The sequence below is a fragment of the Coenobita brevimanus genome, chromosome 19 (assembly GCF_032717465.1).
Source record: "Coenobita brevimanus isolate Jiangsu-jjx chromosome 19, ASM3271746v2, whole genome shotgun sequence".
NCBI classification, from domain to species: Eukaryota; Metazoa; Arthropoda; class Malacostraca; order Decapoda; family Coenobitidae; genus Coenobita; species Coenobita brevimanus.
Window position 1 is genome coordinate 351,969 of NC_136972.1, and position 18,032 is coordinate 370,000.

The 18,032-nt window shown below is 42.7% G+C and overlaps 1 protein-coding gene across 1 annotated transcript in view; it reads right to left on the bottom strand.

Annotated features, from left to right (window-relative positions):
* Window positions 1-18,032, bottom strand: part of LOC145391603 (putative neural-cadherin 2) — a 337,197-nt gene that overhangs the window by 120,615 nt on the left and 198,550 nt on the right. The window contains exon 2 of the mRNA XM_080266147.1: window positions 6,027-6,155. Coding sequence (XP_080122273.1) covers window positions 6,027-6,155 — 129 coding nt within the window. The remainder of the gene's footprint in view (window positions 1-6,026; window positions 6,156-18,032) is intronic.

An 18,032-nucleotide genomic window follows, 5' to 3' on the forward strand; every position in this document is an offset into this window, starting at 1 on the left:
GAGAGCACTCACAGACCACATACCTCCGCCACTGCTATTGTAAATAAAAAGGATCCGGATCCGGATCTGTGGTACTGGGTGGACTACATAGGATCCAGACAGGCCCCCAAATTTTAATCAATTGTTCTTTTACCCATGGCCCACTCTTCAAAACTTTATCGAAAATCATTGAGACCTTTTGGAGATATTGTGCAGGATACATAGGATCCGGATCCAGATCCGGATCCACCACCAAATTTAATCAATTCTTTCTTGGTCCATGACCCAAGCTTCCACAAAATTTCATTGAAATTCAATGAGAACTTTTGGAGATATTCTGTGGAAATACAAACAAACAGAGAAACATAAATGAACAGATAACCTCCTCCAACTTCGTTGGCGAAGGTAAAAAGACATGAGTAAAACACACGAGAATATTTAGGGACAATAAGCAAGACAAACTAAAAAGTTGAAGAAAATCGGACCCATTGTCCGCCCTGGACAACGATCTTAGTGCCCGTGGCGACATCCCGGCGAGGGAAAAGTTGCAGGGAGGGACATTTTGGGGAAAGTTGCCTAATTTAAACCTTGCAAATTTTCAGGAAATCAGAGCGGCGAGAGAGCGAGGGTTTAATACAGAAGTTTCGCGTGTTTTTCATAATGGCGGCCATAAAGCGGGGATGACGGAGGAACACAAAGCGGAGGAGAAATGAATGAAACTTTGCCGGAGATCAAATGAGACGCGGGAGCCGACAAGCACAGGACCCGGATTTGTTTTTTGCTTTGTTTTCTGCAGGATATGACAAGGAAATGGAAGCGCTGAGCCTTTCTTATGTTTGTGTGTGTGTGTGTGTGTGTGTGAGAGAGAGAGAGAGAGAGAGAGAGAGAGAGAGAGAGAGAGAGAGAGAATGTATACGGGCATCGTTACATGAACTGTTTTTCGGGTAACATTTTTGGGGGAACCTGATCTGGCGGAGACTTTCTTCAAGGTTTCTGGCAACTTTTCCCAGGTTGCTGGCGACTTTTCCTAGCTACTGTCATTGCAACAGCCAGTGTTACAGTATCTAGAAGTTGCCAAGAGAATGTCACCGGGACAGAATTGCCAGGGAGAAAACTGATAGCATGACTCTCCCATATCACAGCCATTTCCTGCTTGCAACTTTTTTTTTTTTTCCCCTAGTAGAAGAGACATATGGGACGACCCGACATAATCCTTTCCCTATTTCTTCCCGTAAAACAAGTTCTTAGTAACTTAAGCAATAAGTGTCATCTCGTACGCAATTTTCTTTGTGTATGTGTGTGTGGAAGGGAAAAAGAAAAGCCCAGAATCTCTCCATGTGTCTGTAAAACACATCTTTCTCTCGCAACCAAATACCTATTGTTCTCAAGATTTGATTTCTAGGAAGGATAATGAAAGGAGAATCCACTGTCTTACCATGTGTCTTGTTCGTCCTACAAAAGAAAGCTTAGGTACGCGAAAATTTTCCTCACGATACTAAGAACGGAAAAGAAAAGGTCAGTCTCTAGTACTTCTTACAAAATAATAATAATAATAATAATAATAATAATAATAATAATAATAATAATGCCGAGTTACGCGATAACTTTCCTCCCGTGACCAAGGAGAAGCTCAGTCTCTTGTCCATCCTACAAAAACAAAGCTTTGTTATTGCAAAACACGGCTTAGTTACCCGACCATTTTTCTGTCGTAACTAAGGAAAGAGAAGAAAAGGTCAGTAATTTTCCTCTCGTAACCAAGGACAAGAAAGGTTCCATATTTCCCTCTCGTAACTAAGGACAAGAAAAGGTCAGATAATGTTCTCGTAACTAAGGAAGGGGAAGAAAAAGTCACAATTTCTTCTCGTAACTAAGAAAGAAGAAAAAGTCACAATTTCCTCTCATGACTAAGAAAGGAGAAAAAGGTCAAAAAATTTTCCTATCGTAACTAAGAATGGACAAGAAGAGGACAAAACTGTCATATCGCAACTAAGAACCAAGAGAAAGTCACATAATTTCCTCTCGTAACCAAGGAAGGACAAGAAAAGGTCAGATAATTTTCCTCTCATAACTAAGGACAAGAAAAGGTCAGATAATTTTTCCTATCATAACTATGAAGGGAGAAAATGTCATTATTTTCCTATCGTAACTAAGAGAGGACAAGGAAAGGTCAGATAATTTTCCTCTCGTAACTATGGAAGGAAAAGAAAAAGACACAATTTCCTCTCGTAACCAAGAAAGGAGAGGAAAAGGTCAAATTAATTTTCCTCTCGCAACTAAGAAAGGAGAAGATAAGATCACAATTTTCCTCTCGTAACTATGAAGGACAGGAAAAGGTCAGATAATTTTCCTCTCGTAACTAAGAACAAGAAAAGATCAGATAATTTTCCTCCCGTAACAAAGGAAGGAAAAGAAAAGGTCAGATAATTGTCCTATCGTAACAAAGAAGAAAAGGCCACATAAGACATCGCAAGCTAGGAAGGACAAGGGAAGGTCGGTTCAGAGTCTTGTCATGCCTCGCGACTTTCCTATAACAACAAATCTTGGCTGCTGTGACAGGGAAGTGATGGCCAGCATGTTTGTGATTCTGGCCACAGATCTCCCCATTGCATAAAATCGTCTGCATTTAGACACAATATCTTTGAATATCGTGGTGGAGGGTTTAGGGCACTACAGTAGCGGCCAAAACAACCCCTTCAGTACAAAGAGTTTACCTACATGTTTACTTATTTATCTATCCATCTACGTATTTATTTCTATCTGTCTATTGATCTATCTTTTCTTGCTCCCTTGAAACGATTCTTGCTTAATGAGGATGGATCATGCAGTGAAGGGAGTACGAAACTATCTTCTTTAAAATCTTCACAATGAAAGGTGTGATCAAAGCAAAATATAACTGTCCTGTGATGATAAAAAATAAAACGAAAAGGAAGTTCTGTGGCTGCATGGTTTAATTTCCCAGCCAGACGTATTTATGAAGGGAGTGGCTTGTGAATATAAAACAGTGTTAATATGAATGCACAAATATCACCAATGTGTCTCCCTGCTGCCACTTCCAGCCACTAATGAGGGCAGGACGAACAAAGGGACGCCCTTTGTCCTCCCGTCACACTGCTGGGGCGGGAGTGCAAGAGGAGGAAAAGAAAGAATTACATGCACACAAAGTTATGCAAATGAGGGGAGGACGCTGCTCTCAGAAAAAGGATTTCATCTGGGGAAGGTAAGTTTATACACCACCATCATCAGGAATAAACCCATGTACAGTATTGTTTTATGGACTTCTTGTAAAAGTATATGATGTATAGCTTGTTTTATTTTTTATGTTATACATCATTAAAGGATTTCAATATCAGACGTTGAGTTTATACCATGTTGTTTGTAAAGAGCATATCTCTATCTATCTATCACTGTCTATCTATCTAGAGTATCTGTTTATCTGTCTATCCATTCATCCATCCAGCTATCTATCAACCTATCTATCTGTAAATCTCTGTACCTATATATTTATGTATCTGTCTATATCTATATCTATCTGTATCTACGAGTATATCTATCTATGTATCTAAATATCAAAATGTGATGTACAATTTTCTTGACGAATATAAACATACTTGTATTAAATAATAGCTCTAATGGACTTGTAAAACTTGCCAGGAAAGTAGCATTAACTTATCCTTGCAACTTAACCAAAACAACTTTTTTCACTCCCAGGCAGGAGTCATCAGCAACACACACACACACACACACACACACACACACACACACACACACACACACACACACACACTACACCTCACCATACCTTCAAAAAACTTGTAGCACGTGGGTCGTCTCATCATATTTATGAGGGTGTCACCATTCATCCGTCCATCTTACGACACTAGTCCTGCCTCTCTCTCTCTCTCTCTCTCTCTCTCTCTCTCTCTCTCTCCTGATGTCATTACACCTTACTATCCTGGCATCCTACCTCATTCTATCCTGAGGTTGTCACTAAACCTCGCTCTATCCTGTCTTCCTACCTCATTCTATCGCCACACATCACTGGGCCTCACCATAAATCCAGCTACTGAACTCGACGCCAACTTGATCTCATTCCGCTAAAAAATATCCGCCATCACTCTGCCTCAAGTTTAGCCCTGACGCGAGGCTGACTGGCGTCTGAGACAAGCGGGGTAAGGTGGGGCGGGGTGGGCTGAGGCAGAGTGAGGCTGGGTGGGGTGGCTTGGGGTTGGGAGGGGTGGGGAATGTGAGCTGGGGTGGGACTGGGTGGGTTAGTGGCGCCTTCAGTGCAATATGTTGATGTCAGGTACATGTTAGCGCAGCAGTGATGGTCGTAAACATCACAGTGACCGTCAGGTGCACTGCTTGCCTTGTGGCTGCAGAAGTTGTGAGGGTGGTGGGTGGCCATCGCAGGCTGCCATCACCAGCCTGGATCCAGGTCGTTAGCACAACAGGAATTTATCATCACCCAGGTGGCTTTATTGCTTTCCGAAAGGAAGCAAACTATGAGTGGTCAGCTCCGAGCCGCCTGGCAGGCAGTCATAAAACACAAAATGAATCTTGGTGGACTGATGAGAAAGTTGAGTTAAATGTGGATGTTGGTAAAATTGCAAGGGATGATGAACTTTTAACGGTACGAGGAAATTCACAGCTCTCTACAAGGTCGAAATAAAACTTGTGAACCAGCTCACTGCGGAAGCTACGAGATTTGATGATAGGTGAGGAGGAATGTAACGTACTCATGAACTCAGCGTAGGTGTAAGATAGTGATACTGTATTCACTAAGCATAATGAATAAACCTCTAGACAAGCAGGTCCTCGATGTAGATAAACTCGGTGCAAGTGTAATTAACTACACAGTTTATCACAGAGTTAATGGAAGTGATATTATCTTTTCTTTCGTTTTTGAGAGAAAGTGAACTCCTGCAAGAAATAGCCGTATATGCCGCCACAGAAACTCAATATGCAGGTGACTTCCTATACAGTAATATGAAGAACAGGCATCATCTTCCGAGAGAAAAAACATCGTGTGAGAGTAAAACTAAGGAGACTCGTAAAGAAAAAACATCGTGCGAGAGTAAAACTAAGGAGACTCGTAGAGAAAAAACATCGTGCGAGGGTAAAACTAAGGAGACTCGTAGAGAAAAAACATCGTGCGAGGGTAAAACTAAGGAGACTCGTCAAGGAATTGGGAAGTAAGATGACTTATCCTGGAATACGGCAGGCAGCTGGAAGGGTCTCGGCGAGGAAATAGGAGGACAGGTAGGAGAACTGACTGGATTAGACTCGTATTTAGACAGGTGGGGGACTCAGACAGAAAGAGGGTAGACAGGTGGGAGACTCAAGACTGGAAGAGGAAGAGAGCAGACAGGTGGGGGACTCAGACAGGAAGAGGGTAGACAGGTGGGGGACTCAGACAGGAAGAGGGTAGACAGGAGGGTTAAGACTGGAAGAGGGCAGAAAAGTGGGACACTCAGACAGGAGGAACGTAGACAGGTAGGGGACTCAGGACAGGAAGAGGTTGATGGTAGGGGGACTCGGACAAGTAGAGGGTAGATAAGAGGAGGATTAAGACTGGAAGGCGGTAGACAGGAGGGGGATGCAGATGGGAAGAGTATAGACAGGTGGAGACTCAGACAGGTATGAAACAGTGATATAAATGGGGGATTGGCAGGGAACGCAGTCCTAAATTTGTACCGGTATGTCGACAAATGAGGGAATCAGAGAGGAAGAGAAGTAGGTTGATTTTACAACGGCAATAAATATTGGTAGGTAGACAGAGTCATTGTGAAGGAAGAGTTATCGACAGATTTATCCATCAGTGGGCGAGTACTTAATAATGAACACAAAGTCAGTCCAGGGATCTCATAAACTTTAACTCAGTCTACGCCAACCACGACCTTGCAAAAGTAGATGTGGATGAACTTAGTAAAGCGAACACTTATAATGAATTAATTTTTGTGTATGCACAGTGCGTCTGGAAATACTGTACATATTGAGGCGTATTCTGACTGAAATGTAGAATACTAGGATGAGTATATGTGACTGACCTTTGGAGTGTGTGGCAGAGACGGCGAGGACGGTGGAGGCGAGCTGTGAGTCTTCAGAGAGGACGGCACAGTAGCGAGGCTCAGAGAACTCCACCAGAGGCCCCCCTGACTCAGACACCAGGCGCGTTGCTGAGGGAGGCAGACAGGCACGGGTTAATAGCAGACACAAGGACATATGAGACTCTAAGGAAAGACTGGTATCGATCGTAAAATTCTCTTTACAAACTGGGTTGGAAAGTTATACACGAAACAATAAAAAATTCCAACTGGAAAACAGAACACGTAAAAGACAAATTTTCCTGCATGAAATGCCTCCAAAATTTTCCCCTTACTTGAGAGGAACAGAAGTAATTGTAGGAAAAAAGTTTTGTTTCAGTTGCTCTTATTGTTTAACTACAGCCTCATCAAGAAAAAAAACATTATGGCTTCTCTTTACCCAGCCTCGGAGTCCCCGGGGGGGGGGACCATGAATGCCCCCACCTTCCGCCCCTCTCCCGGTGACGACTCGAGGTGCCTGGAACCACTGTCTGACTCTCTTCTTCATTTTTGCAACATTCGCGGCCTTTCCTCTAACTTTCGCTCTGTTGAGCACCACCTCTCCTACTCTAAACCTCACCTTCTTTTTCTAACTGAGACTCAGTTGTCTGAGACAACTGACAGCAAACCCTTTTCTGTATCCTCCTACTTTCTCTATACTCATTTCAAAGCCAAAGGTGGCTATTGTGTATATATACGCAACGACTTATCTTGCTCTCGTGTTGCTGAACTCGATTCTTCTGAATTCTCTACACTCTGGCTTCGGCTTTCCTGTCATTCTCTTACTAAATATATCTGTGCTGTTTACTTATTCCCTAATTCTACTGATAATCAAAAATTCTTCGACTACCTTACTTCTACGATGGAACACATTCTATCCATTTCTCCATTCTCTGAAATCTCCATTCTAGGAGATTTCAATATTCACCACCACCTTTGGCTCGCCTCTCCTTTCACTGATCCACCTGGTGAACAAGCCTACATCTTTTCTATCCTTAATGACCTAGAGCAGCTTGTACAGCACCCTACCCGTATCCCAGACTGCCTTGGAGAGAGCTCCAACATACTTGACCTCTTCCTTACAACTAATCCTTCTGCTTACACTTAATCTTTTCTCTCCGTTGGGCTCCTCCGATCACAACCTTATCACCTTAACCTGTCTATCACTCCAGTACAGCCTGTGGACCCTCCAGGGAAACATCGTTGTGGCATTTTAGAGCCGCGGATTGAGAGGCCCTCAGGCAGTATTTCTTTGATTTTCCCTGGAATGGTTATTGCTTCCATGGCCGGGAGCCATCTGAGTGTGCCTTGCGCATTACGGTGGTTATTCTTTCGGGCATGGAAGCATACATTCCTTTCTCATATCCTTTGACTAACGCAAGAAAGCCTTGGTTTAATCACGCTTGTTCTAATGCTGTCCGCAACAAGGATAGGACCTACAAAAGGTACCGGAGCCAACCCATCCCTGAATCACATCATCTTTACGTTCTGCCTGGAATCATGATAAGTCTGTTCTTCGCTCTACTAAAAATAATTTCATCCGTACTAAATGCTCTCAACTCTCCAACTCGAATTCTTCCCCATCCATCTGGCATCTTGCCAAAAACCTTTCTAACAACTTTGCCTCATCATCCTTCCCTCCTCTTTTCTACTCTGATGGTTCTGTAGCTGTTTCTTCTACTAATAAAGCAGATCTCTTCGCACAGACTTTCTCCTCCAATTCCACCTTAGACGATTCCGGTACTGTTCCTCCATCACTTCCCCCCTCTGACTTCCTCATGGCTGACATTAAAATTTCTTCAGCTGATGTATTTTCTGCTATCACTGGCCTCAATACTAATAAGGCATATGGGCCTGATGGAGTCCCTCCTGTTGTTCTCAAGAACTGTGCTTCTGTGCTTACACCCTGCCAAGGCAAACTCGTTCGCCTTTGTCTGTCCACTTGTACCTTTCCTTCTTGCTGGAAGTTTGCTCTCATTCAGCCAGTCCCAAAGAAGGGTGACCACTCCCATCCCTCCAACTATCGTCCAATTGCTTTACCGTCCTGTATTTCAAAAGTTTTCAATTCTCAATAGAAAAATTATAAAGCATCTTTCCTATCAGAACCTTCTTTCTGATCGTCAACATGGGTTCTGTCAGGGACGCTCCACTGGCGATCTTCTCACCTACCTTTCAGACTCCTGGTCATCCTCCCTTCGGGACTTTGGCGAAAGCTTTGCCATTGCACTTCACGTCTCAAAGGCTTTCGATCGAGTCTGGCATAAATCTTTAATTTCCAAACTGCCCTCTTACGGTTTCTATCCTTCTATCTGTGTCTTCACCGCTAGCTTCCTTTCTGGTCGTTCTATAGCCACTGTTGTAGACGGCCATCGTTCTTCTCCTAGGTCTATCATCAGTGGTGTTCCTCAGGGTTCTGTCCTATCACCAATTCTCTTCCTTTTATTCATCAATGACCTTCTAAGCTGTACATTTAACCCTATCCACTCATACGCTGATGACTCCACCTTTCACCTTTCCATTCGGTTCCCGCAACGCCCATCTCAGCAGTTACTTCAACAAACAAGGGATGAGGCTATGGCACACCTAATGTCTGACTTGGCTCGTATCTCTGACTGGGGTAAAAATAATCTTGTTTTTAATGCATCCGAGACTCAGTTCTTACACCTATCAACCCGACAAAATCTTCCACAGGTATACCCACTAATGTTTAATAATATTCAGCTTAATCCTGCATCATCCTTGAATATGCTTGGGGTTTCATTTACTCGGGACTTATCTTGGAAAGATCATATTACATCTCTTGTAAAAGCTGCTTCCAAGAGATTAGGTGTGCTAAGCCGACTCCGTTCTTTCTTTACCCCTGCACAATTGTTGACTCTATACAGGGGTTTTATCCGCCCCTGTGTGGAGTACAACTCTCTTGTGTGCGGAGGCTCCCCACATACAGCTCTTCTCAATAGGGTGGAGTCAAAGGCTTTTGGTCTCATTAACTCTCCTCCTCTTACTGACTCCCTGCAACCTCTGTCTCTTCGCCGCACTGTTGCATCTTTATCTCTTTTCTATCGCTACTTCAATGGTCACTGCTCCTCTGAACTGTCTGCATGCATTCCTCCACCTCTACGACGGGCGCGTAGCACCCGTCTAGCAGTAAACTCTCATCCATTTTCTGTCCAACTCTCTAATGCAAGAGTTAACCGTTACTCCCAGTCCTTCATTTATGCAACAGGTCAGCTCTGGAACTGTCTCCCTCTGGCCGTATTTCCTGCTGCCTATGATCTCCAGTCTTTCAAACGCAGTGTGTCCAGGCATCTCGTAATGATCGGATCATGAATTTGGCTCTCTGTTGTATTTTATTTTTCTCCTGGAGGGAATTGTTATTGCGGGCTCGAGGCCTTTGGTTCCTTTTTCCTCGCATAAAAAAAAAAGAACACTGTGGACATCTTATTTGTCCTACAGAGTTTCACAACAAAGAAAAACAAAAAGAGGAAAATACGGAGATTCTGTTTATGTTTACTTCACCGCTTCTGTATGGACACGGGACACGTCCAGTCACTGCCACTAAGTCACGGATGTATAAACAGAAAACTTTGACGTGAAACCTTAAACATGGCCACAGAATACTGGTGAACAGTACTTAACCAAACTTTAAACTAAATCACCCTGCCCTTGGGTGGGAAAGGAGGTTCGGATGATGATGATGATAAACTGAATCACTGAACAACGGTGCAAAATAAATCCATGAGACGTGTACCTGCATCAATAGTTTAGAGGAATTACCATTGACACTCTTCCATCACGCCCTTCATTAGCCTCTCAGCCTCATCAAAATGCTATGCGCTTCAAACTTCCCAATTCTGTAAGTCAGTATCGCTCAGCAATTAAAAAATGGGGAAGGTGGGGTCTCAGTTAAAAAATTTACCCAGTGAGATCATCTTTAGGTTATTTAATAAAAATAATAATAATAATAATAATAATAATAATAATAATAATAACAATTATTATTGTATTATTATTATTATTATTATTATTATTATGAGGTGGAGGGATGGAGTCGAGAGGTATATGAGGGAGGGGGGGGTGAGTTGGGGGGAGGGGAGTCAAATGGTGGGTGACAGAGTGACTTGGAGACGTTTTGTCTGCGGCCACCCTTTGCGGGATTAGGGCGTCGGGCTATAGATAGATAGATAGATTATTATTATTATAATGATACTAGTAATAATGGTAACACTAATACAAATACTACTACTAATAATGATGATAATAATAATGCGGGAAACTACTGATACAAAGAGGCATCTTCAACCAAAGAAATCTGCTACATCTCTTCAATCCAGTACAGTACACTGTATTCTTTTTCACTCCAACCACCTCCAGATGATTCTAGTCAGCCTGGGGGAGACTTTACGAGCTAAGAGAGATGGCATACCCATCTCATCCTCTCGCTGCAAGAGTTCTCCCTAAGACGAAGAAACTAATCTGGAGGTAGCCAATACAAATCTACAGAATACATAACTTGATTTAAAGGATAAATACATATTATCTTAATTGTTTTTCTTCAGTATAACGAATGACTAGTAAAGGAAGCCAACAGTGGGACATCGCAAAATTAAAGTCTTTTTTTTTTCTCTCTCTAAATTTCCCCTGGTTTCTCAAAAGTTCAGTAAATTACATCTACAGATCAGTGGGATGTCTGGAGAGTTAATTTGGTTTGTACTTTTACGCTTTTGACTGTACGAGGGTTTTAAGCAGATATTTACCATCATTAAGGCAGAAAATTACTATCATTAAGGCAGAAAATCACTATCATTAAGGCAGAAAATCACTATCTTTAAGGTAGAAAATCACTATCTTTAAGGCAGAAAATCACTATCATTAAGGCAGAAAATCACTATCTTTAAGGCAGAAAATCACTATCTTTAAGGCAGAAAATCACTATCTTTAAGGCAGAAAATCACTATCATTAGGGCAAAACATCACTATCTTTAAGGCAGAAAATCAATTTTTAGGCAAGAAAATCACTGTCTTTAAGGCAGAAAATCATTATCTCCAGGGCAGAAATCACTATCTATATGGCAGAAAATCACCATCTTTAAGACAGAAAATCACTATCTTTAAGGCAGAAAATCACTAGCTTTAATATAGAAAATCATTATATTTAGGATAAATAACACTATCTTTAAGGCAGGAAATCACTATCTTTAAGGTAGAAAATCATTATCTTTAAGGTACAAAACCACTATATTTATGGCAGCAAATCACTATCTCTATGACAGAAATCGTTATCTTTATGGCAGGAAATCACTATGGGTTTGGAAAGCTATAAAGGACTGGTTATGTAAGGGATGGATCCATTACGATGTGGCAGGGGTAAACCAGCTTCTGCTGTCGGGCCCTGCTGCGGATGTCACTGATTGCACTGTGCAGTTGACCCACCAATGTGGTGTTGTGCGGTGAGGATCTGTCCCTTCTCCCATTGGGGCTAAGATGCGAATGAATGTGTTTGAACGGATGAGTAAACAGGGAGTGTGTCGTCCTGTCTCGGCTACCTCCCTTTCCTTGGGGGAAGCAGCCTAGGTATACAGATAGATGAAACATCCAAAGTTCTCTCTCACCCACGTAACCAAACACATTTTTTGGCTGAAATTGATCAAGACTAATACTTCACTCTACATTTCACAATTAACAGCTGGCCACATCGCAATATATCCAACAACTCTGCTATAAATCATACAAACAAACAATGAAAAAACCTGCCATCCGTGAAGCAAACAAAGAACAATATAAAAAAGCACATTAGTTTGAAGCGGTCATTGAAACTCGACAAACAGAAATAATGACGAGAGAGAGAGAGAGAGAGAGAGAGAGAGAGAGTGAGAGAGAGAGAGAGACGACATAAAATGAGGAAAAACAGAAAAAAAGGAAATACGGACTGAAACATGAAGAGGAATAATAAATGCTTTTGTCAGGTGACAAAGAAAATAAATAATTAAAAGGATATTGACAGGACCAGAATCAGTGACAGAGTTTTGTAAATATTGCCCGTGACAGAGCCAGGAGGTTAAAATGGATAGACTCAGATAAAACTGTGTTGTGAAGGATATAAATAACTGTACGAGGAACCTGCAGAGGACATGGGGAAAAAATGGAAAATAAATGCACATGAATAAGCAAAAACGGAAAGGACGACACAAACGAAAAAAAAAAAAAAAATGACTGATAGAGACCTTATTGAATTTGGAACGAGCAATAGCGCACGCACAGACACACACACACACACACACACACACACACACACACACACACACACACACACACACACACACAGATCCTTTCTTCTTTTCTTTTTTCTGCTATATTTGTTTTTTACGGGGAAAAATTATGGCACTACCGAAGGACAATTTTCACGACCATTTAAATATGATAAAACATGCCACAATTTCTTCAGTAAATTAGAAGAAATAATAATGGTGCTCCTCAACACTGGGAATTTTAAACGCCATACCGGGTGAGAATTTACGCACCGCATTTCGGCTGATGTATAGGGTTCTCACTCGTTTCGCTCGCTCGGTCAATAACACAGTTTGGAAGAAGCATGAATAAAATGTAAAGAAAATGTAAAATGGTGTCCTCAGCCTGAAGAGGTTAATTATAGTCACCCCAGTCATTCTTTCCTGCCAATATTTCGTCGTCGTCAGCAATTTATGTCCATTTATCTGTCTCTGTCTATTAATATACGTCCGGCAAGCTACGCGAGCGACCGTGGAGGGGTGGTGGCGTGTTCCTCTCGCGATCCGAGTTTGCCCCAGGTTTACAGTAGGATTCGAAACCCAAGCGGTGTTCGACTTTAAAGATTCAGTTGGTAGTGCGTCCTGCCATGTGCTTGTTAATGTCCTCGCCCCGTACACACACACACACACACACACACACACACACACACACACACACACACACACACACACACACTGCAACATCTTATTTTTTTCATATACTCCATCACACTGCAACATCTTATTCTTCTTCATATACTCCATCACACTGCTGATACCCTTCCCCAATCGTGCTTTGCCAGCATGGAAGGGTTTATTCTGCCTACCACTCTCCCTTCGTAAAGATCCCATCCTACAATGGACCTTATTATGTGTGGGAATAGAAAGTAGGCTAAAATGTAATCCAGTCTCTGTCAGCTGGCTAATGCTTTGTGTTATGTCTTTCAATCACTTTTTTTTTTTTTTTTTTTTTAATGCGAGGAAGAAGGAACCAAAGGCATGAGCCCGCAGTAACAGTTCCCTCCAAGAGAAAAACAAAATACAATAGAGAGCCATTTTCAAGATCCGATCATTTTGAGATGCCTGGACACACTACGTTTGAAAGACTGGAGATCATAGGCAGAAGGAAATACAGACAGAGGGAGACAGTTCCAGAGCTGACCTGTTGCATAAATGAAAGACTGGGAGTAACGGTTAACTCTTGCATTAGAGAGTTGGACAGAAAAGGGATGAGAGTTTGCTGCCAGACGGGTGCTACGCGCCTGTCGTAGAGGTGGAGGAATGCAAGCAGACAGTTCAGAGGAGCAGTGACCATTAAAGTAGCGATAGAAAAGAGATAAAGATGCAACAGTGCGGCGAGGACACAGAGGTTGAAGGGAGTCAGTAAGAGGAGGAGAGTTAATGAGACGAAAAGCCTTTGACTCCACCCTATTGAGAAGAGCTGTATGTGGGGAGCCTCCCCACACATGAGAGTTGTACTCCACACAGGGGCGGATAAAACCCCTGTATAGAGTCAACAATTGTGCAGGGGTAAAGAAAGAGCGGAGTCGGCTTAGCACACCCAATCTCTTGGAAGCAGATTTTACAAGAGATGTAATATGATCTTTCCAAGATAAGTCCCGAGTAAATGAAACCCCAAGCATGTTCAAGGATGATGCAGGATTAATCTGAATATTATTAAACATTAGTGGGTATACCTGTGGAAGATTTTGTCGGGTTGATAGGTGTAAGAACTGAGTCTTAGATGCATTAAAGACAACCATATTATTTTTACCCCAGTCAGAGATATGAGCCAAGTCAGACATTAGGTGTGCCATAGCCTCATCCCTTGTTTCTTGAAGTAACTGTTGAGATGGGCGTTGCGGGAACCGAATGGAAAGGTGAAGGGTGGAGTCATCAGCGTATGAGTGGATAGGGTTAGATGTACAGCTTAGAAGATCATTGATGAATAAAAGGAAGAGAGTTGGTGATAGGACAGAGCCCTGAGGAACACCACTGTTGATAGATCTAGGAGAAGAACGATGGCCGTCTACGACAGCAGCTATAGAACGACCAGAAAGGAAGCTAACGATGAAGGCACAGATAGAAGGATAGAAACCGTAGGAGGGCAGTTTGGAAATTAAAGATTTATGCCAGACTCGATCGAAAGCCTTTGAGATGTCAAGTGCAATGACAAAGCTTTCGCCAAAGTCCCGAAAGGAGGATGACCAGGAGTCTGAAAGGTAGGTGAGAAGATCGCCAGTGGAGCGTCCCTGACGAAACCCATACTGACGATCGGAAAGAAGGTTGTGATAGGAAAGATACCTTAAAATTTTTCTATTAAGAATTGACTCGAAAACTTTTGAAATACAGGACGTTAAAGCAATTGGACGATAGTTGGAGGGTTGGGAGTGGTCACCCTTCTTTGGGACTGGCTGAATGAGAGCAAACTTCCAGCAAGAAGGAAAGGTACAAGTTGACAGACAAAGGCGAAATAGTTTACCTAGGCAGGGTGTAAGCACAGAAGCACAGTTTTTGAGAACAACAGGACGGACCCCATCAGGCCCATATGCCTTGTTAGTACTGAGGCCAGTAATGGCAGAAAATACATCAACTGAAGAAATTTTAATGTCAGCCATGAGGAAGTCAGAGGGGGGAAGTGATGGAGGAACAGCACCGGAATCGTCTAAGGTGGAATTGGAGGAGAAAGTCTGTGCGAAGAGATCTGCTTTATCAGTAGAAGAAATAGCTACAGAACCATCGGAGTAGAAAAGAGGAGGGAAGGATGATGAGGTAAAGTTGTTAGAAAGATTTTTGGCAAGGTGCCAGAAGGAGCGGGAAGAATTCGAGTTGGAGAGTTGACAGGATTTAGTATGGATGAAATTATTTTTAGTAGAGCGAAGAACAGACTTAGCACGATTCCGGGCAGAAACATAAAGATTATGTGATTCAGGGGTGGGTTGGCTCCGGTACCTTTTGTAGGCCTTCTTGTTGCGGACAGCATTAGAACATGCGTGATTAAACCAAGGCTTTCTTGCGTTAGTCAAAGGATATGAGAAAGGAATGTATGCTTCCATGCCCGAGAGAATAACCTCCGTAATGCGCAAGGCACACTCAGATGGCTCACGGCCATGGAAGCAATAATCATTCCAGGGAAAATCAAAGAAGTACTGCCTGAGGGCCTCTCAGTCTGCGGCTCCAAAATGCCAGAGACGACGTTTCCCTGGAGGGTCCGCAGGCCGTACTGGAGCGATAGGACAGGTTAAGGTAATAAGGTTGTGATCGGAGGAGCCCAACGGAGAGAAAAGATTAACAGAGTAAGCAGAAGGATTAGTTGTGAGGAAGAGGTCAAGTATGTTGGAGCTCTCTCCAAGGCGGTCAGGGATACGGGTAGGGTGCTGTACAAGCTGCTCTAGGTCATTAAGGATAGAAAAGATGTAGGCTTGTTCACCAGGTGGATCCGTGAAAGGAGAGGAGAGCCAAAGGTGGTGGTGAATATTGAAATCTCCAAGAATGGAGATTTCAGAGAAAGGAGAAATGGACAGAATGTGTTCCATCGTAGAAGTAAGATAGTCGAAGAATTTTTGATAGTCAGTAGAATTAGGGGATAAGTAAACAGCACAGATATATTTAGTCAGAGAATGACAGGAAAGCCGAAGCCAGAGAGTGGAGAATTCAGAAGAATCAAGTTCAGGAACACGAGAGCAAGATAAGTCGTTGCGTATGTATACACAACAGCCACCTTTGGCTTTGAAATGAGTATAGAGAAAGTAGGAGGGTACAGAAAAGGGTTTGCTGTCAGTTGCCTCAGACAGCTGAGTCTCCGTTAGAAAAAGAAGGTGAGGTTTAGAGGAGGAGAGGTGGTGCTCAACAGAGCGAAAGTTAGATGAAAGGCCGCGAATGTTGCAGAAATGAAGAAGAAGAGAGTCAGACAGTGGTTCCAGGCACCTCGAGTCGTCACCGGGAGAGGGGCAGATGGCGGGGGCATTTATGGTCCCCCCCCCTGGGTACTCCGAGGCTGGGTGAATTGATGCCATTTTGGTGAATTTTGAATAGGAAGTGTAGTGTGTACTGTGCATGTAGTTTGGTGAAGATAGATAGAGAAATTTGTACTGGAGAGCATGCTGGCCTACTCTCTGTGTAACTGAGACACTGAAAAAGTTCAGCAAAGGGGGATGGTCAGGAACTAGTCCTGAGGGCTGATGAAACGAGAGCTCCAGCACTCCCTGTCATCATCTTTCCATCCACCTAGGGAGTACTGCCCTGCTCGACTGGTGCTACAGTCTACTCCTTACTACTTACAAAAACTACATGTTGGAGGTATGTTTTTTTTTTTTTTATGCTAGGAAGAAGGAACCAAAGGCTACGAGCCCCCAATAACTGTTCCTTCCAAGAGAAAAACAAAATACAAGAGAGAGCCAAATTCAAGATCCGATCATTTCGAGATGCCTGGACACACTGCGTTTGAAAGACTGGAGATCATAACTAGCAGGAAATACAGACAGAGGGAGACAGTTCCAGAGTTGATCTGTTGCATAAGTGAAGGACTGGGAGTATCGGTTAACTCTTGCATTAGAGAGCTGGAAAGAGCTCCAGTCGTAAAGGTGGAGGAATGCAAGCAGACAGTTCAGAGAAGCAGTGACCATAGAAGTAGTGATAGAAAAGTGATAAAGATGCAACAGTGCGACGAGGACACAGAGGTTGAAGAGAGCCAGTAAGAGGAGGAGAGTTAATGAGACGAAAAGCCTTTGACTCCACCCTATTGAGAAGAGCTTTATGTGGGGAGCCTTCCCACACATGAGAGTTGTACTCTACACAGGGGCGAGTAAAACCCGTGTATGAAGTCAACAACTGTGATGGGGGTAAAGAAGGCACGGAGTCGGCTTAGCACACCCAATCTCTTGGAAGTAGATTTTACAAGAGATGTAATATGGTCTTTCCAAGATAAGTCCCGAGTGAATGAAACCCAAGCATGTTCAAGGATGATGCAGGATTAAGCTGAATATTGTTAAAGATTAGTGGGTACACCTGTGGAAGATTTTGTCGGGTTGATAGGTGTAAGAACTGAGTCTTTGATGCATTAAAAACAACCAGATTATTTTTACCCTAGTCAGAGATACGAGCCAAGTCAGACATTAGGTGTGCCATAGCCTCATCCCTTGTTTGTTGAAGTAACTGCTGAGATGGACGTTGCGGGAACCGAATGGAAAGGTGAAGGGTGGAATCATCAGCATACGAGTGGATAGGGTTAGATGTAAGTACAGCTTAGGTCATTGATGAATGAAAGGAAGAGAGTTGGTGATTGAACAGAGCCCTGAGGAACACCACTGTTGATAGATCTAGGAGAAGAACGATGGCCGTCTACAACAGCGGCTATAGAACGACTAGAAAGGAAGCTCTAGATGAAGGCCCAGATAGAAGGATAGAAACCGTAAGAGGGCAGTTTGGAAATTAAAGATTTATGCCAGACTCGATTGAAAGCCTTTGAGTTAAGCGTTATCATGGTGTCTGTCTATTATTCTATCTATTAAACAGTCTGTATAATATTATCAATCAATTGGTCCACCTATTATCTATCCATCTATCAATATCTTCCTAACTATCTATATCTTTCAATCGATCCGCATATATATCTATATGCTTTTCCGGATGTCGTTTTTTTAAAATAATCAATAAACCTATATCTACCTATCTATCTATCGATCTATCATCTATCTATCTATCT